Below are 20,693 nucleotides of genomic sequence, written 5' to 3' on the forward strand. Positions count from 1 at the left end.
TTTGGATGATAGGCAAAAATGGAAAATAAGCAAGGAGAATGATATGATGACAGTAAAACTAAAATGAGATTTAAAAGTTTGGGTTTTGCTAATAAGCCTGTTGCAAGGATTCGGTGAAAGAAGAGGCTGGTTAAGTAAACAAGCAAGACGGATGGAGGAGTTAGAGACTTCTAAAGGGAGACAGATTAAGCTGAAGGATGTGCATGCAACATTTTCCTTTAGATTTGTCTGAAAATTGCAGAAAGCAACTTTTTTTTCTTGCTTGACTTATTTTTCTACACAGTTTGTTTTTTCTGAACTATTCCACACTGCCATTTCTCTCATTAAACATTCTAAAATGGTAGTTTACTAAAGTTACTTAAGGTAGCTTGGTAGCTGTTGTCTATAAAAGATATAGCCTAATGGTTTTGAATAGTATTTTAATTCATTAAGCCTGTTGTGGAAAATATCATTGATTCAAATAACTGTTACTTAATTTGTGCTTGCACAGTTTCCAGGAAGAAATGCTATGAAATAATCTATGTCTAGCTGTTAGCATGATGGATTCATGCCTGCTGGAAACAGAACCTCTGACTTTGTGTTTGACTAACTGCAGTTTCTTAGTCAATGTAACCTGTTGACTTTACAGCAATGTAAGCATTAGGCGTTAGTGAATTCCTTTTGTCTAACTTTCTGTGCTACTTGGGAGTCTTTTGGTTTATACACTGGGACATCTTTAAGATAGACCAAAGGCTGTGCATATAGGAAAATTGATTAGTGACAGTAGAAAGCTATGTCATTCTGGAATAACTCCTCAGGAGACACTTCATCTGAAAAGATTTTGATTTCAGAATGGTATTGAATAAATTATATTTCTTTAATTAAAAATATGGTATGATTTAACATATGATAAAACAAACCTTTAAAAGAGTCATTTATTTAAAGGCCAGATATAAAGTCCTGTTCTTGCTGTCAAACTTAACAAATTAATATAAACTTGTTTTATTTAAAGTAGTAGAAATAAAATAGAAATATATAAAGTAGAAAATTCCAAAAAAGGTCCAAGGAAGTTAGACTGCTGAGTGGGTGGAAACTGGTCTTTTATTGTGCTTAAACAGCTTATACAGCTATCCTCTAATGGTGTGCAGATAATTTGTATGGTTTAACTCTGTAATTTCACTTTCAAATGTTGCTTAAACTTGCATCTGTCTTAAAATAACTTTTAGGCCTCAGCAACTGCAGCATTAAGCCTTCTCATAAAGAAGAACCTGACACATGTTTAAACGTAGCATCTAACTCGTCGATGGTTTTTCTTGGGTCCCTTGCACGAGAGCAAATCCTTCATCTCCTTTCGTCTTACTGCTTTGGGTGAATAAAACCTGGTGTCTGATTTGCTGGCTTGTAGCTTTGACTGTATTTCTTGATGATTCCTTTAGACAGTTTTGGGTTTGAACTTTTATTAGACTCATTTGGGAATAATGAGGAAAAACTTCTTTTTTGAGGAAATTTTTTGAGGAAAAACTTCTTCCCTGTGAGGGTGACAGAGCACTGGAACAGGTTGCCCAGAGAGGTAGTGGAGTCTCCTTTAGCTGGAGATATTCAAAACCCGTCTGGATGTGATCCTGGGCAATATGCTCTAGAGGCCCCTGCTTGAGCAGGGAGGTTGGACTAGATGATCTCCAGAGGTCCCTTCCAACCTCAACCATTCTGTGATTCTGTGATAATACAAGAAAGCCCATCTCTAGTACTCCCTCCACCCTCTCAGCAAGGGGGGAGGGGGGGGGTTGAAGCATAAATTCACCGAACTCATTCTCCCTGCAGCGAATAAACTTCTTTGAAACATGCAGGTAAGATGATCATCAGACATAGGATGGCAGGCACTCAGTACATTGGCATGCAAAAGATAAAATTAAACATTGTATCTTCAGGGAAAAATTAGTTAAGACTGAGGATGAATTCTGATCATTGTTGGTACAAATCTGTGTGCATAAGCCATTGTTCTTCCATGACAAGTTACAGTGAGGAGTAGGACAAAAGATACTTGGGCCAAAAAATAAGGCATTATGGTGGAGCTGGATAGCAAATATTCAGTTTGAGTGCAGCAGCTGGATATCCTGCTTTGTAAGCAACAAAATATCTGGAGCTGGAAAAACTTTAAAGCCATAAAAGGTCTTGAGGAAAAGGAAGCAGACTTCTATGGTGGAGAAGCTGCACAGGCTGTGCCTTGAAGACTGGAGCCTAGACATGGTGAACATACAGAAAGGAGCTGACTCCTCTGCTCTTTCTCCCTAATTAGTTTTTTCTTCCACCTGATTTTGGAACAGCCAGGAACGCTCATCTGCAGATGCAGGTATCCTTGTCTGGCATGAAGTTAAATGTGAGTGCAGTGGAGCTGGGAGCCAGCTGCTAGCTCTTGCAGATTTCTTGTTTCTTCAGAACTTTATTGTGTGAAGTCCAAGACAGATCTGTAGTTCAGTTTATAGCCAAACTAAGATGGGCTTACCGCAGTTCAAAGGGCAAGAGCTGAATTAATGATATCCTCAAGGAGCAAATAGCTCCTGGAAAAAGTCTTGTAAGATTGATATTAAACAGTGGAGGGACCACTACTTCAGACTTGCTTAGCGAAAAACAGCTTCTGTTCAAGAGACTTGGGGTTTTGACTTGCTTTTTGTCTTTGGTCTGGTGTCCATGTTGTCCCACTGGTTTCTGCTATTTGTAAGCTACAGTTTAGGTAGGATAGAAGCCATTTCCAGTCCGAGACAGTTCTGACTGACAATCTGTTTCTGCTTGCCACACCTATATGAAAGTATTTGAGAATGATAGTTAAATCATGTAGCAGAGGAGTGGTTTTACCTTGAAGTTTTGTATCCTGACTAAATTCTACTGATTATTATTATTTTTTTTTTCTTCCCCTGGGACCATAAGGAACTGTCAGGTTTTCCATGAAAACAGAAAGATTTCTTCTAAGATGGCTGCCTCATGATGTAGTCAGTTACAAGGTAGTGAAGCAAGTGCACCTTAAATTGATACTTCATAGCTAACAATACGAAAAAGTGTGACGTGAATCTGATGTACTTTGCCTATTATTTTTCATTTAGCTCTACTGTGATATTAAACTTATTTTAGTACGTGTTTGTCACAAAGTGAACAAACTAAGGTACTGCATCTTACCTGACAAATGGTAACGTCTGCTTGAGGCGTAGTATACAAGATATGCCAAGTTGGTGTTAACAGTTTTGTCTGGCCAAATTCTTATTCTGTGGAATAAAGAGCTTTTAAAAATGCATTATCCAAAACCTTGTGTACTCAATAGAGGGACTGATGGGGAGAATCTTGTTAAGTTTATGCTGCCACTAAAAGAGGCAGATCATTCTTTTTATTCCAACTTCCTGAGTAACAGTATAGACCTGTACGTGTGTGTTGTGTTTTTTTTTTTTCTTCAATGCAGCTTACTTACGTGCTGACTAGAGGCCTGACTTCTTTGTGGGATCTCAGCATCTCTGTCCTGGCTTTTGGGCTATTTGAGTATCTCCCTAAAAATAATATTTTGAGGATAACTTTAACTGAATTCTTAAAAAATGTGAGGTTGGTATAATTCTAACTGACAGAAATGCCCCCTAAAAAGAGGGATAGTGGTTCTGCCTGTTCTAGAGTGGGGTTGATTCTCATGCAGATGTGACGTAATTGTGGAAAGTCACTAAAATAAGAGCATGTTGACCACATGAAAAGGTGCTTAATATTTAGCTCACTCATATCTTGTGTCTTATACTTTTGTAAAGATTTGTTGCCGGAATGATTTTCTTGCTAGAGAATGTACTCCCTACTTGGGGGAGGGGAATACAAACTTTATAAGTTTGCAGTTTTTGCCCCAGGAGGAATGACTCTTCCTAACTGACTTTCTTGTGACCTTTTCTATTCTATCTGGATGTGATGTGTTTGGCAGGGACTTTGCAAGTGAACTGCACGCTGTATTCCATCTGCTGTCTGCTGGCTGAGCCTTTCTCTTCAGTATATTCTTCCAGAACAAGTGCGTATCCGTTGGCCACTGAAGAAACTTAGCGCTTTTAAGATATGTGTAGTTGCAACACTGAGTCATCCACTGACACTTTAAACCGTATGCCTTTAACATAGCAGCAAGGCAAGGTGTGCCAAGTGTGGGAGGGCAGTGCTAGAATATCTCTTACTAATACAGATGAGAGCAAGAACTGTTGGCTCTGGATGGTGGTTGTCATTCTGCTAAAGTGGGTCCTTACTTTCATTTGAACCATTCTCTTAAAAACAAAGCAGAAACAAACAAACAAAGCAAAACAAAACAAACAAACAAACAAAAAAACATTCAGTAGTCTACCCTTCCTTCCTATTTTTCAGAGTTGTCAGCTAGTAAGATGCTGTGAGTTGCCAGGGAATTTAAAGAGCTGCAAAGGGGTCAAGAACAAATGAAAAGTTCCAGTAAATGATGTCAAATCCTCCTGTTTTTGCATGTACAGAATATGCAAACCTACAGCAGGATTAATCTCCCCACCCACGTTTGCCACCAATTAAGCAACAGTTCTTTCCAGTTCATGGCAAGTTGCTAATATAGTTAGCAGAGACAAGTTTGATGCCTGTGATTGTAGCTGGTACGTTCAATGAATGCTGATATCTGCTACTCAACAGGGATTATTGAGTTTAGTCGTCTTGATACAGATTGTAGATGGGGCTGGGACCAAAAGAAATGTCCTTAAACTTAGCTCCTCGTTGTTTAGCCCCTTATTACAGTAACAGTAGCCAGTTGATGTTTTCTCCCTCTACGTTCAGAGGAAATTCACATATGCTGCCTGTTTTCTGGCTATTGCTTACATGTCATTACGTGGTATTGTACGTTGGGAAAGCCAGCTCTTGGAGTGAAAAGTGGTCTGAAGGAATAAGAATGTGTATGTATGTTCTGCCTTCCGGGCAGAAATTTTAGTGGATAAAGCATGGAGGTGTACTGGGAGCACAGAGAAGTTTTTTACCTATGTAATTTTGAAAGGCTCCTTAAGTGTGTGTGGTGCAAGAAGGCAGCTAGATGTTTGACACTTGCAAGTAATATGAAAAGGCTACGTTTTTCTCTTAGTGCAGTTAGTAAAAGTAGCATGGAAAGACCTTCATGCCCTCTGTGTTTGTAAAAAGAAAAAATGTGTTATATCCATAATAATCTTGAGTTATTGTTCAGTTAGGTCTCTATTTAGCTAGTAATTTTCTGCGATTTTGGGATCTATGTTGGAAACGTGGTCAAATGACTTCTATACAGTGACATTCTTTTTGTACTTGCTTAGTTTTCTGTGTTGAAACTTATTCTGGTAACTAATACAACAAATTGAGTAGTATCTTGGTTTTTTAATTGCATTTAAATGCTAGAGAGCTACAGGTCCTGTAGCAAGTTGATAAACTTTCAGCAGGTCTTTAAAAGTCCTGTTTTTTGTCTTTTTTACTTTATGAATCATAATATATTATTTATATTTTTTTAATATACATCTTTTACAAAGTAACTTTCCTCTTATGACTGTGCAGTGGCCAGGTAAGAAGCGTGTTCTTTTCTTTTCCTGGGTATTTTTTATGGATTAAGTTTTTGGGGGAATTGTTAAGTCCTCAGTATTGGAAACACACATCAATTTAGCAATTAAAGTCTATTTGGTGCAGGATATAGCTTTGTCAATACTGCTTGGCAATTTTTTTGTGGTTAAATAAAATAATCTCTCGTAATGGGATGTGCATGTGTTAATGAAATGCAAGCTAGAAATTTTTACATTAACCGTTTGGAAAGAAAAAATAATTTCTATATCTTAAAACTGATATTGTAAAAATGTTGGATATCTCCTTGCCTTTCATTCTGGTTTTGAAAAGAACAGAGAGAGTGATTGGTAAAGAAAACTGAATTAAGTCATTCAGATGCATTGAAGAGAAGTACCTGAATAGGCTAAACTACGTTTCAGTTTAAAACTAGAAGCCTTTGTTAAATTAAGCTAAAAATGATATTTAAAAAGTGTGCAAGTATTTTTAACTCCTTATTAGCCTTAGTGTTTGCAAGTACCCTGTGCATAATAATAAAGCCATGCATTTCTGGATGCAGTTAATTATATTTGCAGCTGCATCTCAATGAAACAAGTTTCTGTTTGGCAGCTGCATCCTCAAATCCTAAATTATACCATTATAATTTAGTCTTAGCTGTTCTGTACTTCCGTTTTTTGAAAACAAAAGGAGCTGGTCCAAAATAAAAGTGAAGTAAAACTCAATGTTCTTGAACTATTGTCTACGTTAATTTACACAGGAAGATCTGTTTTTGTAAATTTGACTAAACTGCTAGTTTCCTTCTCTTGTATTTGATTAGCTGTTGTGTAGCTTTTTGGTGAGAAACCAAATATACTTACAGCGAGGATAAATTGTTTCAGATTTGCCGTTAACTATGAGATGTACGTTAATGCATCTGGCTTTATTTATTTCAGTGCTGATGGAACTATGAACTGTATTTAGTGTGTTTCTTCATCTCGGTCCTCTTGTAAAATCTGTACTTAAGTTTCTGTTGTGACAAGACCCAGAAGGCTCTAGTTCCCTGTGTTAGTATTATTTCCTGTAGCACAACTGCTCTTGTTTATATAGCAGAATAGAGTTGCCATGCTATATCTAGTTCTTTTGCTGGAAATACTCATGCGTGAAGTAAGAGCTTAGTACAGTTGATATTCTGAGAAGTGATCCATTGTACCTCATGAAATTTTTTATGAAACGTCATAATTTTGTTCATATATGAAAATCAGTAACCGAAATTAATTCTTGTATCCTAAATGCAGTTGTGGCTGGCTATTTTTGCTCATTCCCACATCAAGATAGTCCTTCCACTTAAACTTTCTCTTCCTTCCCTGGTGTGTTTACAGCAACGATACGCCCTATGAACCTTAACTGTAATATGTTAAGAAACACAGGCGTGCTCTCATCTTCTGTGACATAATGCTTTCCCTTCCAATTTGCCTTCTTTTTTTTTTTTTTTTTGCTTTTATTTTTAGTCTGTGAATGAGTATGAACATTCCGAATGAGGTTTTATAAAACTCTCAATGAATGAACTGTTAACATCTGCACTGGAAATATATTTTGGTGCATGCTAGGGTTATATTTGCTTTCTGTTCATGGGTGAATCACATTGATAGCTTACAGTCACCTTTTAATCAACTAGTGCATCCATTCCATTCACTTCCAACTGACAAGCTTCTGGTCTGTAGCAGACTATTTTATTGGCCTCTAAGAATGTGCTTGTAGATTTTGTACTACAGACTCAGACTAGTTTCTGCTCTTCTAGGTTTTGAGATCTGTTGGCTTTCTTAGTAGATCACAGAACTTTCTGCTTTTGTCATCTGTGTGGTCATAGGATTTCTACCCAAGTGTGAGTGAAAATACTAAACAAAATTGATCCAAAGCTCTTGATCTACAGAGGGCGCTACTATCATGTCAGCCTGACGTATCCCTTTTCCAGTTCTACTCCTTACCAGTATTTATAGTTCTTTCACCATTTCCTGTCATTACCTGTGTTATTTTTTTGTGTGGTATCTATAACCGATTGTCAGGAACTGTGAATGTTCTTGGCCACCTGTTGCTTGTTGGAGGTTGTTAATTTACACTGGCTCATAACCCCGGAGCTCGAACTGATCTTTGCATGTTAGCAAGGACTGCAGATAGTCTTCTGGAATTCCAAAGTGGTTACAGTTTTTAAAAAGCAGAAGGGGTCTGTCTGCCTTCTTCTGCTTTATTTATTCTGAAGCAATGAACCAACTGAAAATACTTGTTTTCACATGAAGCTGGCTTTTATTATTAAAACTAGAAAAACTTAAGTCTTATTCTAGCAGAATTATATTCTAGTACAACGTGGGAAATAGTTAAAACAGGAAGTCAAAATGGGGAGTCATTAATTTATACCAAGTCCTCCAGTTTCACTTTTCTTATGGTTGTTTATCTATTTGTATTTGTTGCTTTTAATATTAGCAGTGCATTGTATGGAAAGTTGGCTTTGTGTAGGTACAGTAACTCGGGATCCCACCTAAAGGGAATCAGCAATAGAGGTGTCTATAAGAGGCTAGGGATACAACAGATGTCATGAGTGTTCTTTTTAGAGTAAAGATAAAGCAGTGACTTAAAGGCTTGTTTAATTTGTTTTTTTAAATGTGTATGTTATAGTTTGTGGCCTTGACTTGTGGAACAGAATTCAAACCCAAGAGTCATGATCCATTCTTCTACTGTATGTGTCTAAACTGTAAGTGAAGACAAGGAGAACTAGATCGAGGAGGGGGTAAGTGAAGAAGACCAGAGGATTTGGCTTATATCTTACTCCCAGTTTAGTATTTCACAGAATCACAAAATGGTTGCGGTTAGAAGGGACCTCTGGAGATCATCTAGTCCAAACTCCCTACTACAGCAGGTTACCCAGGACTCTGTCCAGACAGCTTTTGAATAACTCCAAGGACGGAGATATCTCTGGGCAACTAGATTCAGTGCTCAGTCACCCTCACAGTAAAAAAGCTTTTCCTTATGTTCAGCCAGAACTTCCTGTGTTTCAGTTTGTGCCCACTGCCTCTCAACCTGTCACTGGGCACCACTGAAAAGAGTCTGGCCCCGTCCTCTTTATTCCTTTCCATGCACCCTATTTCCGTTACTGAAAAATATGTTCCACTTATTATCAGTATCTTGATTAATCCTGTCCTACATTTTAGAAGATTGCTCATTTGTTGAACAGTGTTACTTTCATCCATGTAACTAACTGAGAGAAAAATGAAGCTTGTGATGCCATAGTTTGACTCTTAGTACATGTTAGTTCACTTTCCAGTAGTGACAGGGAATATCTTTATGTCTTTTTCCTGTTAGTTATCAGAAAAGCAGCCAGTTTAACAGTCAAATGCTGTTAAATAGCTGCAGTAGAAAAAAAAAAGCCATTTGCTGATACCTGGAGACTGTTTATAATCTTGATAAATGTGTACTTCAGAATCTTGATTAGAAAGATTTTCTTTACTTTCTTTACTTACTACAGTCTGCCTTTCTATCTAGGAGTACCTAAGTGGGAAGCTTCACTGAATGAAGCATCTTGAAGCACATCATCATTATGTATATTTAAGTCTGCTTAGCATGCTTGTCTTCTCCATGACGCTTTTACTATTAAAGTTTCCAAAGCTATCTGGGAGCCCTAATGGACAGGGATCCAAAATAGGAATACACTTCCCTGGGCAATTAGATTTTCTCTCAAATGTAGTCTTGATTGATAAATCAAAACAGCTACTGAATTTTGTGCTTTTGGAGGTTACAGCTCATTACTGTTAAAAAGAAACAAAGGAAAAACAAAATATCTCCCTCCCAAACATGCAGAAAACTACTCATCGCAGCTTACTCTTTTCAGGAGGAACTGACAATCACGCATTAAAACTACTGCTTGTGAGGTAGCTAGTTTATTCAAGTAGTCAATATTCAAAAATCCTGAAAACATCGACCCGCTTGCATTAAAAATTGCTTTGCAGCATGCCAGAGAATTGTACTGATGTGTACACATTGCAAGTGTGTATAGGCTGAACTGTGGTCTATAGGCAGTGGTATAGTATGAGAATACATTGGATTACAAAAGCAAAGTTTGAAGCATGACTTGAGTTTATATTACAGTTAAACTCAGGAGCGGAGGATACTAACCACCAAGCACTGTGTAGTCTCAAGTAGTCAAACAGTCAAAGAGACACTTCTGAAAACTATTCACTACACAGGAAGCACCCCCCCCCCCCAAAAAAAAAAAAAAATGTTGGTTCTATCAGCAAAAACAAAATCAGATGGAAGCCAGTGAGTGATGGCTGGCAGTTCTTCATGGCTGGAGAACTGTGCTTTTCCCAGGTGGCTTAAGATGTATAAAGATGTAGCATTGTCTCCTGAGTGTGTTTTTTGGAGGGTGATCAGTGAATAGGTATCTCCAGATTTTGGAGAGTTCCAGAGAAGGAAGAATGAACTGACACAGCTAATAATGTACGTGACATAAATGGACTAACTGGCTTATTTAAGAGCTCAGTATTTGAAAGTTGAAGATATAAAGAGTAATGTGTGTCTTTGGCCTGTTATATTTTCATGAATTGTTGGCTTTTTAGGCTTGAGTGGTAGATAAAAGCAGTGATACAGAAAGATGTGGGACTTTCAGAACTGTTTTCTACTTTATTTTTGAGTTAATGTCTTTGTAGAGCATGTGAGGTTTTTTTTTTTTTTTTTTACTGCGAAGATAATGTAATGTGAAGGAAAATCTTTAATACTGGTTTAACAATGAGATTGTTTAGGGATTTTTTTTGAGGTTTTGTGTCTGTGTTCCCCCCACCGCCCCGTTGTCTTCTTTCCCCAGGAAGAACAACTTACCTGTTTGGTCCTAGAAAGTATTTGGTTAGTGGCTGACTGTTGATAGTACCTGAGTAACTGAAATTTGTGTGTATACATATATATGTATAAAAAGAACACTTTTATACTTCTGAAAATGCCCAGTTGTCAATAAACTAGCTAACTGTTTATGATAAAATATTTTAAAATATTGAATCCTTGGTTTTAAGAGTGCTATAAAAAGACTGGGATTATTTTACATGGTTGTTTTAGAAACGCAGATTCTCTTGCAGTATGTTTGATTCATATTCTTAAGGCATTAAAATGGATCCACCTTTTTGTGTGGCTTGTTTTTTTTTTTTTTTCCCCCTCTCTCCTCTCAGAGGAATACAACATGCTGAGGGGCTGGGCTCTGTCTGTCATGCATTCCCACCATGATAGATTTAGCAAACTGCAGCTGAGAAGTTAGACTAGTTGTACTTTCTGCTGTTTGTGCCTGGAAAAAGCTATTGTTTTCACTAGATCACTGGCATGTTGATTACTTTGGTGCCAAAAAAGCGTACAGTTTTGCTGTTCTCTGCATTTTCGATCAAAGAATGCAGGCAAGAATGAACAGAAATCCTAAAAAAGAACTTATTATAGAGTCTCCACAGCAGTGCAAGGATGCAGGTCCTTGTGAGGTAGAAGTGGACAGTCCTGTAGTAATGCTGGTAAGAATTGTTTAAATAAGCTGTCTCTTCTCTTTGATAATTTCAGTTCTGTCCTCCTTTGAAAACTGCTTAATCTCTTGCTAACGAGAAATTCCAGGATTATTGCTTGTAAATATACTTTTCGGATTTGTTCTTGATTCTTCATATGTTGTCTGTCTCTTTTATTATTTTTTGTGGTTCTTGTTTACCTAGTCTTTGGCTCTCTGAATGTGACTTCAGACTTTTTTTTTTTATATTTATTGTTTTTCAGTGTCTGTTCTGTCCAGTGTGGTTGTATAGCTCTTAAAGCCTAGCACGAAGACTGCTTACATTTTAAAGTCCATTCTAGTACCTATATTTTTTTAATTGCCTAGTGTATCTTTCAATTAAAATATTTTTGAAGTCTTTGAAGACTGCATGCCACAGATTTAACTTAAATGTTCTAAAAACTGCCTAAAAATAGTTCAGACATATCCTTGAATTCAAAGATCTGTTTTTCAATGCCTTCAGTGCACGTTTTTTAGAAATTTAAAGTTTTAAAGTAGTTTTCAGTGAGGGGAAAGTGAAACATTTCTATATGTGTGGGAGGTAATCAAATAAGTGCTGTTTTTAATATATTGCTATACGCTACTTCTGTTGGAATTTTTACAGTACAGCAAGAGAACATAATAAGCAAGCTGTAAGTAATCCACCAACTCACTGCAACTAAGACAATAAACCTTTTCAAATAACAGAGGAGGATTGTTAAACTAATCAGTGTATGCTTATATAGGAGTAGAAAGAAGTATTTAAATCATTCTAGATAAAATTTCAGTTTTACTTACTAATATCTCAAGCTTAATTGCTGAATAAAAGGATGAAGGTCTCCTCTTTATTTGCCCAGCTGTGGCTGAAGTTAGTGGGAGCTGTGATCCTCAGATTATGATTCCCACTTGAGCTCCACACTATGCATTTAAGAACCTAACATCTGCATTTAGTAATGTGCTTCTGAAACTTCAGGAGACTTGTTAATTGCATATGACTAGAAGCTTACATGTGTGTTGGTAGAAAACTTCTGTTTTCCCTTGCACTGTCGTTTTAGTTTCTTGCTATTCAGTTGTCAGTAAAATGTGATTTTTTTTTTTTTCCTATGGGTGTGTTCTGATTTCTGGTCCAGATTTTCATCAGTACAACATGACCTAATCCTGTGTGTGCTTTCCTGCCTTTGGAATGCTTAACTTTATTTAGAACTGTTTTTATTCCCTCATGAATACTCTAAGAAGATATTTAAATAGTGTTTCTGCAGATGTTTAGGATACTGTAGTTTATCAACAGGCATATGTTGTTAGTTTAAAAACAAAGTAAAGCAGGTTACTGTGTTTAATTTTAATATTTATGAAGTAAATTGTTTTAATTTTCCAGATACTACTTAATTTTAATGTTCATACATGATAGGTGTTTTCGCTCTTTATACCATTTTCAAATATTGTAGAAGGTGGGTGCATACAAAACAAAGGTCAGTATTTCTAGGAAAGAACGTTTAGGTTCAACGCAGGTCACATACAGAAATGTCTTTGCTGTCATTTCAGTTGCTATCTTTGTCTTAATCTGTTACATATATAGACAAGTGTGTATATAGATGGCATATAATTACAGATGTTTTTTGCTTCTGCTTTTTTGTTTTATTGAGGAAAACTAGATGAAATGGTGATGAGGCCGCTTGCTGCAAGGACACTTTGCATAGGGTGTGTTGTTAGACACGAAGCAAAAAGTAGGGCAGTATATTTCATTTAACAATGATATTTACATCCATTTTGATATCTTTGGGCTGCAATAGGGCAGTAGATTTTTACTGCCACAGTGAAAGTAGTTGTTTTCTTGCTGATACGGTGTGTAGTAAGGTAAAGAGTAAGACTAATATGTTGCTAGTTGGTGTAACAAATATAAACAATGAAATTTTTTGTTGTGTAGATTTGAAACCTTAGAATTTTACTAGATTGCTTTTTAGAATATAGTTTGGAACAGTAGGCTTCTGGTTCAACCTAGTAAGACTGCATTTGGTTGCTGCCTAAAAACTGTGATTTGTTCTTTGAGGTGTAGATGTATTTCTTCCGTATGGGCAGTTATCGTGTGATTCACTCAGTGCTCTAGTTTTCTGAGTACTCTTGTAAGGATAGGATAGAATCAGCTGTCAGGACCTCAAGGAAGCAAAAAGTTTTTTGTGATATTCATTTAATTCTTGTAAATGCATGTGAAAGAGTCTGCTGGAATATTTATGTCAGTGAATATTTATAACTGTGAGCATCTCATGTGATACTGAAACAATGTTATTTGATCAAATGTTGTGCTTGAATTAGCTTCTCTTGCCTTATAAGTGGATACTGAAGAGAATAATTTTTGCATAGTTACTGTTAAAGCCAGAAGAGATCACTATGATCATCTTGTCTGACCTTCTGCATAATACAAGCTGTAAAGTTTCCCATAATAATTCCTATTTGAAATAAAGTGTAACTTTTAAAATCAAGGTTAGGTTTTTGTTTGTTTTCTTATTTTTAAATGCTGAGGAAAAACAGGCAGTGAAGTTCACTTTAGCTACACGTGGAACTTTTGGATAACTGAATGCTTTTCTGATAATGTGAATGTTTGTCTGAATTTGTCTAGCGTTAACTTTCAGCCATTGCATATTTGATGCTCAAGGCAGTCATATTCAAAATTTTATTTTCCTTTTACTGCCCTCATATTAGGTCCTTTACGAAGCCACTTGGTCAGACAAGTTTTTGGTAGAGAAATGGATTGTGTACCTAAAATCATTTACTTCAACTTTTTAATTTTTACTATATCTTTTGAAAGAATATGTTCACAAATGGTGAACAATTTTTAAGAGATGGGAACACAGTAAAACTGAAGCAGGAAACTTTTTTTTTTTAAATATACTGAGGTATATTCTACTGTCAGTCTTACATAATTTTTAATACCAAGATCAGTAAGTCAGTCTTCCGTGAGAAATGTTTCAAAAACCCAAAACCTTAAAGATTTTTAGAGGCATGTTCTGTCAAAACCACTGCTTCTTCGGTTAGTTTTAATTTTCCAGTGAAGTATTAAATATGTCCCCTAACAGTGTAAGACTACTTTATCCAAGAATGGTAGCAGAAGTATGGGTAGGCTCACAAAAGGAGTTGCGTTGTATGTGTCTTCAGTATTGGTATCTTAGTATGTGTGCTCTCTTGTTTTCCTCTGCTTGAAATTATACCATGGAATATCTTTGCTTCTGCGTTTAACAAGCAAAAAGAGCCCAGGAGAAAGCACTTGGAATTTCTGGGTGTTGCCCCAAAACCGTACCTGGAATGAGCCGCTATTGTGTTAGCGGTTGTAAGAAATTAATAAATTAGGACTCCTGCTGTCAAGTTGCATTTTGATACTGTATTGGGAGCAGTAGCTGCTTGTCGCATCAGATGATGTCTCTGGGAAGTTGGAACTTCAGGAGGCCGTCTTTCTGCTTAAAAAAGCACTAGAGGTAGTAAAATGTAAGAAACTTCAGTATTTCTAACAGAGCTTTGCCAAAATCTAATTCTGTTGTTGGAAGCTTTTGTGTTGACAAGAGAACTTAATAGGACACAGGATGGTCACTTCTGTGTCTGAAGGTAAAGCAAAACACAGAAGAGGCTAAAAGTTAAATAACTGGAAATCAATGCATGTTAAAAACATGATGTAAATACATGCAGTGCAGAAGGTCTTATCAAAACATTTGAGCTCTAGAAAGTGTTCTTATGTTTAAGTGGACCTTGGTCATCAACTAAATATGTCTTATAAATAAAACCATGAAGCTTTGTAATTTTCACTGTATTTGCTGAGATTTGGGAACACCCGTTTTCTTCCATTACAGACTCCTTCATAGTTGGATAAACAATAGAACGAAGGTTATCAATCATTCAGGGTAAACTGGAAAAAATTGTAGCAGTGATTGTTGTTTTTTACAGAAATACTGTGCAAAAAAGGTTGTAGGTCCTAGAGACTTAAAAGTTTTGAATTTGTCAATGAAAGCGTAGAGTTACTTAAATATAGACACAGCGGCAGGATGTTCTTTACATAAACCTATAAAAGCTTATTCCCTCCTGGTGTCCCAAAATTTAACTTACCAAATTAACCTTACCCATAATGAGTAATGTAATGTTTTAGAATAACCTCTGTGGTATGTACAATTTTTTAAAATGGATTTCAAAGTTGATTAAAAATAACCCAACCTGGACAATTTTATTGTGATTGTGGGACATAAGGTACAATGAGCCATTATCCAGGTGGAGTATTAAATAGCCTTGTTGTCCTTTCCAAGTGCCTTGTTTCAGGTCAGTGTTGGCAAATATATAACACTGTGTACTGATCAGTTCATATACTTTGCTGCCTGCTACTGCTTAAAGCTTCCTTCCACTTTTTGTGGGATCTTCTTAAGCTTTTACGGGAATATGTGCTATAGATATATATTTATAAGATATATGATATTTTGTAGTATGAGGCTAACCCTTACTCATATGAAAAACCTGACCGTACCTTGTTTTGTGAGGAAGCAAGTGAAAGGTGATGTTTGTCTGAACTGCAACCTACAAGAAAGTATATTTCATTATTTTTTCTGTAACATATAATCTAGGCAATCATTGAACTGCTAACTTAAAATTCTTGCGTTGTATTCTGATGACTTTTGACAATATTTGTCCAAATGCATAAGCCATGCTCCGATGGATTAAAATAGTTAACGTGTTGGTGTCATCACTGCTGTTTTAAAATGCTTTTTATTTCTGATTAAAATTCTATACCTGAAAGACATTGGCAAAGATAAACTGGTACAGCAGATGCTCTGTTTTATCTTCCTACAAACATGGCACAGGCTAACCCAAGTGATGGACTTCATGAAATACTGCACTCTTAGCATTTTCTTAGATTATGGAAATAAAAAAGGTATTTGTTGCAAATTAATAGGAAAAATTAAGCCTTATTTGTAACTTGATCATTTGTAACGATCTGTAAATATGATTTTGTAGTCTTGACCAGGCTGTGTTTTATCTATCTCAGCTGGTCTGTAAATCAAATTCAATAATACTGAGTCTTTTCCTTTGCATTACATGAAATAATAGACCGGAAAATGATTTCTCTGAAAAAGAGCTTGAGAGGATCTGCTTCATTGTAATGCTTTACGTTTGGCTAAATGCCAAAGTCAATGTGCTGGCGCTTTTTTGTTTTTTGTTTTTTTTCATATCTGGTTTAAACTGATAAAACATCCTCTTCCTTTTCTTACTCTTTGAATCTGACAAAGTACTATTCATTTCTTTCTTAGTCATTTGGAGAAGCTTGGAGAAGGAAATTCTTCAAGAATTTTTACAGAAATGATATTTCTGTAAAGCAGAAGATACTTTACTGATTGAATATGAAGCTTACGTGGTTTTCTGATATCACTCTATCAGTGTCCCATTGACTTAGAGATGTATACTCAGGATCTCTGCTCTAGAGAGCTTTAGATTCTTGAAAAGCTTCTAGTAAGGTAGGATTCTTTTTTAATCTTTGCTTACCTCATGCTGTGCAGGGCAAAGCTCATTTGCTTTTAAGGTTCCTTTTATCAGCTTTAGGGTTGTGGTAGACCTATTTTGTAATATAGGTTAGAGCCATGCATTTGCAACGAAATGGATGCTTTGGGGGAGCTTTGAAGCTGCATTATATACATATATTGTTTCAAATTGGCTGTGCTAGAGAAGTGATTTTTTGGGGGGGGGGGGCTTGTGAAACAACTTTAGGTTGTTATAAAAGTTATTCTTTTCCTGGATTGTTGCTTGTAAAATGAGAAGAGCCAAAGCTAGCATTGTTCCAATTGTCACCCACCACCTTCCCGAGAGAATTACCAGGAGGATGGATGTAGCTCTTCAGCACCAGGTAGGAAAGGATGAAAATGCTGATCATGTGCAGAACCAAATAGAAGTTCCTTCCTGATTTCAGGTGACAGCTTTCTCTTGCCATATGCTAATGGAATTGATGCTGTGGTCATTCTACCACAGCATCAGGCAGTTCAGGCAGTGAATGTCCTGGTGTGATGAAGGTTCCAACTATGTTGACCATGCATATGTTTTTCGTTTCCTTTAAAAAGCTTTCCAAGATGCATTTTAAATATATTAAAATGTGTAGCCTAAATTAATTTTTTTTTAAAGGGCGTTTTTTTTTTTTTAAATTGTGTGTTACAGTGAAACATAAGTACCAGAATTTACAAATTATTTTACAACAGCTTTCAATTAGGACCACGTTTCATATTCTGTTACTAATCTGAATCTGGTCTGCTCCTGAAAGGATTGCATCAGTTCCCATCTATTGGCACAAGTGGTCCTGCCTGCAGCATGTGGACAGCATTTCAATGAGCTGATCTGACTGAAAGTTACCTGGCTGGGAGGAATCCCATAAAGCCTGATCATCTCCCTAGTTTGCCTCAAAATGTGACTCTTAGTTGCTGGTGCTAGTGTGAGAGAGCTCAGGAACGTGCTGCAAAAGAGAGAGGATCCTTTTGCAGTCAGCCCTCCTTTGGATCAATTTAAGCCAGCTGTGAAGCCACACCCTTAGCTATCAAAAGAAACTGTGTGTGTACAGGACTACATTTTTTTTTCCTCCCACTCATTTCTCAGACCTAGTTTAATTTGAATTATTTACTTTTTGCTTCCCCTAAAGGTAGGCAACTGTGGAAGGTGTCTTGCTTCCTGAAAGATAAATGTTGTCTTATAACTTTCTTAACGAGCGGTAACGTTTGAAGGTCTCTTCATACTCTGTGTTACCCCTGTTTCATGAGCTTAACAAAACAAATTTATAGCAGTTACTGTGTTGGTGAATAGTTGAAGAGGGTATGTGAAGGTACTGGAATTTCTTTGGATTCAGAACTGGTCCTGACAGTGTAGCACAACTGGGTTGTCCAAACTGAAATTTTGTGAAGGAATAATTTGGCAGAGCCTCCATCTAGGGAATTAGAAGTGCATGAGTGAAGAAGGTACATTTGCCCTTTCGAGAACTAAGGAAGCTTGGAACGTGCCGTTTCAGTGGCATGGGTCTCATTACAGTAGTCTGAATATTTAAAGACAGTGTTAACAAAGTTGTCTGGAAACCAAAATATTTTGCGTTTAGTTAAAGGAAATGTAACTTTTTCTCTTATGCTGCACTTGCATGCTTATCTCATGCATTTACTGAAGTGAGTCAAAATGGTCCAATCACTGTAGCTATAGAGGAGTGCACGAACATAAAATTGAGGCTTTTCTAATGAACAGTGGTGTTAGTTCATGGCTTTGTGATGAGCAATGTTTGTGAAAGAGGAGAAGATGTAGCAGCAGCTCTGGTTCAGGTGCTAAGCCCTTGAAACGTTTTGGGATGTAATATAGATAGTTCAACGACTGATTTTTTTAATCTCCTCTGAGGAGAAAGGTAGTAAGCTCAACATAATGATCTTCAAATGTGGCTGCTAACTGTACTGGCCTGGGCTGAGCATACTGTTATATTATATGGACGATGAACTTTTAGGAAATCCTTCCAGTGTGACTGTAAAACAGCAGCAATTTTTGTTGACAACAGTACCCTTGATTCATCGTCATTTCTTAGTAGTTTTATTTTCCACTCTTTATTTTTTGACCTTTTCAACTTTTGCTCTCTGTTATGCTTCTACGTTCTTTTATTAACAGTAAAACTATGACATGGAAGGTATGAGAGAATCTCGGGTGACTTGGGTAACCTGTGACCTTTGGTAACTTTGTGACCAAAGCGTTCCAAGTTCTTTGACGAATAGAAGACTTGACTTTAGTTGATTCATGTTTGGAGGAAAAAAAAACACCTTTATAGTTTCTCAGGAATATTATTACCATACAAATGATTAATTCTGCTTTTAAATTTAACAGTTACTGATTGCTAATCAAAATGCTTCTTCTGTATAGTACAACTGCACTTTGAAAGTTTATTGACATAAGGTATAGAAAAATATATAAAGCTCATGTTGTCTGATTAGCTATAATAATAGTATAAGCTGGCCTTGATACTGCTCTTATGTTAAATACACCTGACTGAGATTAGTACATTTCTTTCTTCCTTCTGAATCAAATAGCATGGCTTGTGTGTATGAATACCGGTTGCATTTAGTTATGTGGCATAGTGTGACTTAGTCTACACTTTGAATACTTTGTTTGCAATGTGGATGAAATCTGAATTTGCCACCGTTTTACAGGCTGACTTCTTAAAATGAGTCAATGGTAATATTTCACAATATACTTTCCTTTTTTGTAGGCAAAACCAAAGCTCATCGAACCAATAGACTATGAAAATGTCATTGTTCAGAGGAAAACTCAGATTTTGAATGATGCTTTACGTGAGATGCTGCTTTTCCCTTATGATGACTTTCAGGTAATTTAACGTTTTTGTTGTTTTAATTATATTTTAGCAGTAGTAGTCATGAGATAATAACTTTTGATGACTTTGCTATTTAACTCTTTCTTTTTAGCTTAAAAAAAATAAAAATGTTTGTCATCAGAAACTCTTTACACTGCTTGATTTCTTCTGCCAGGTTGCAGTAGAAGAAATAGCACATTTTGTTCATACTTTCAGATTATGAGCTCTACCTGCGCGACCCAGCAAGCTTAAAGCCTTTTGAAGCAGCTGATCAGAGTGTCGTTTTAAAGTATGTTTCTGTCTTTCTGAAGTAGGAAATCGTGACATTCGTTCGAAAAAAGCATTTGTTTTTTGTCATGTTTAAATTCTCAAAATGATTTTTTTTCCTCTCCGTAACAGTGAAGGGTAGGAACCTGTTTAAATGAAAGTTGTGATTCTCATTTTTGTTACCAGCCGAAAATGGGTTTTGACTGCATATACCCCACACAACAGGGCTCTGACCTAAGAAAGTTACGATTAACTGAAATTTGTGCTAATCTTAATATATTTTTGTAGAACTGTGTTTTTCTATGTAAATACACTGGTTTTGAATCTTCGCTAGAGCAAGTTAGAATAACCAGCAAAATGTGTTTGAGACTATAGTTAGTGTAAATAATGAAGAAAAAGTCTCTCTCATAAACCCCCTGTACCTGCAGTCAAAATGTCTACCTATGTTTGAAAAGTATGCAGACATCTGAACTAGCTGTAAATTAAGTACTTCTGGGGGCTGTATCGTACTTGAATACCTCAGTGAGACTTACTCCTGAAAACTTACATTGAAAAGTTGAGCACTTTGTTCAGGTAATAATTGAAGCTAAGGTTATGTTTGTCACAGTGAGAGTTGCTAATGAGCTATTTCTGCAAAAGAGCATATAAAATCCTGTAACACATATTGGCTTTTTCACATATTCTGTAGCATGTTAAAATATTTACTTGAGTCCACTTGGACACTCTGCTGTTTTAGTGTAGTCTATGCTTCGTTACCACTGATTCTTACATGAGTAACTTTCTACTCAAGAGCCTTCCTCCTCTGAGTTACAAATTCTATTTTTAGCAAGCTACAGGTTTTTAGAAAGTAGTTTGAGCTTCATGTATTCTCAGCCAGCTATGAAAGTTTGAAAGACTGTATAAGTAAGACTTCTCACAAAAGAAAATTGTGCTGCCTGTGGACATTATGTAATGATACTAGTCTTCAAATACTAGATCACTTATGATGAGCCTACCTACACCACGTAATGGTGTTCATATTGAAAAATGTGAGTAAGCCATGCAAGCTAGATTCCC

General features: G+C 36.4%; 1 protein-coding gene across 11 annotated transcripts in view; it reads left to right on the forward strand.

The window, feature by feature from the left end:
• The window catches only part of DOCK9 (dedicator of cytokinesis 9), a 136,463-nt gene that overhangs the window by 18,333 nt on the left and 97,437 nt on the right, over positions 1 to 20,693 (forward strand). For 7 of the 11 annotated variants that reach the window (XM_068928500.1, XM_068928520.1, XM_068928527.1 and 4 more), the window contains exon 2: positions 19,269 to 19,385. In XM_068928500.1, coding sequence (XP_068784601.1) covers positions 19,269 to 19,385 — 117 coding nt within the window. Of the gene's footprint in view, positions 1 to 10,860; positions 11,025 to 16,493; positions 16,513 to 19,268; positions 19,386 to 20,693 lie in introns of those variants that run through there. The other 4 variants (XM_009680068.2, XM_068928536.1, XM_068928522.1 and 1 more) reach the window with 3 other exon arrangements.

Source organism: Struthio camelus, chromosome 1 (assembly GCF_040807025.1).
Source record: "Struthio camelus isolate bStrCam1 chromosome 1, bStrCam1.hap1, whole genome shotgun sequence".
Classification (NCBI taxonomy): Eukaryota; Metazoa; Chordata; class Aves; order Struthioniformes; family Struthionidae; genus Struthio; species Struthio camelus.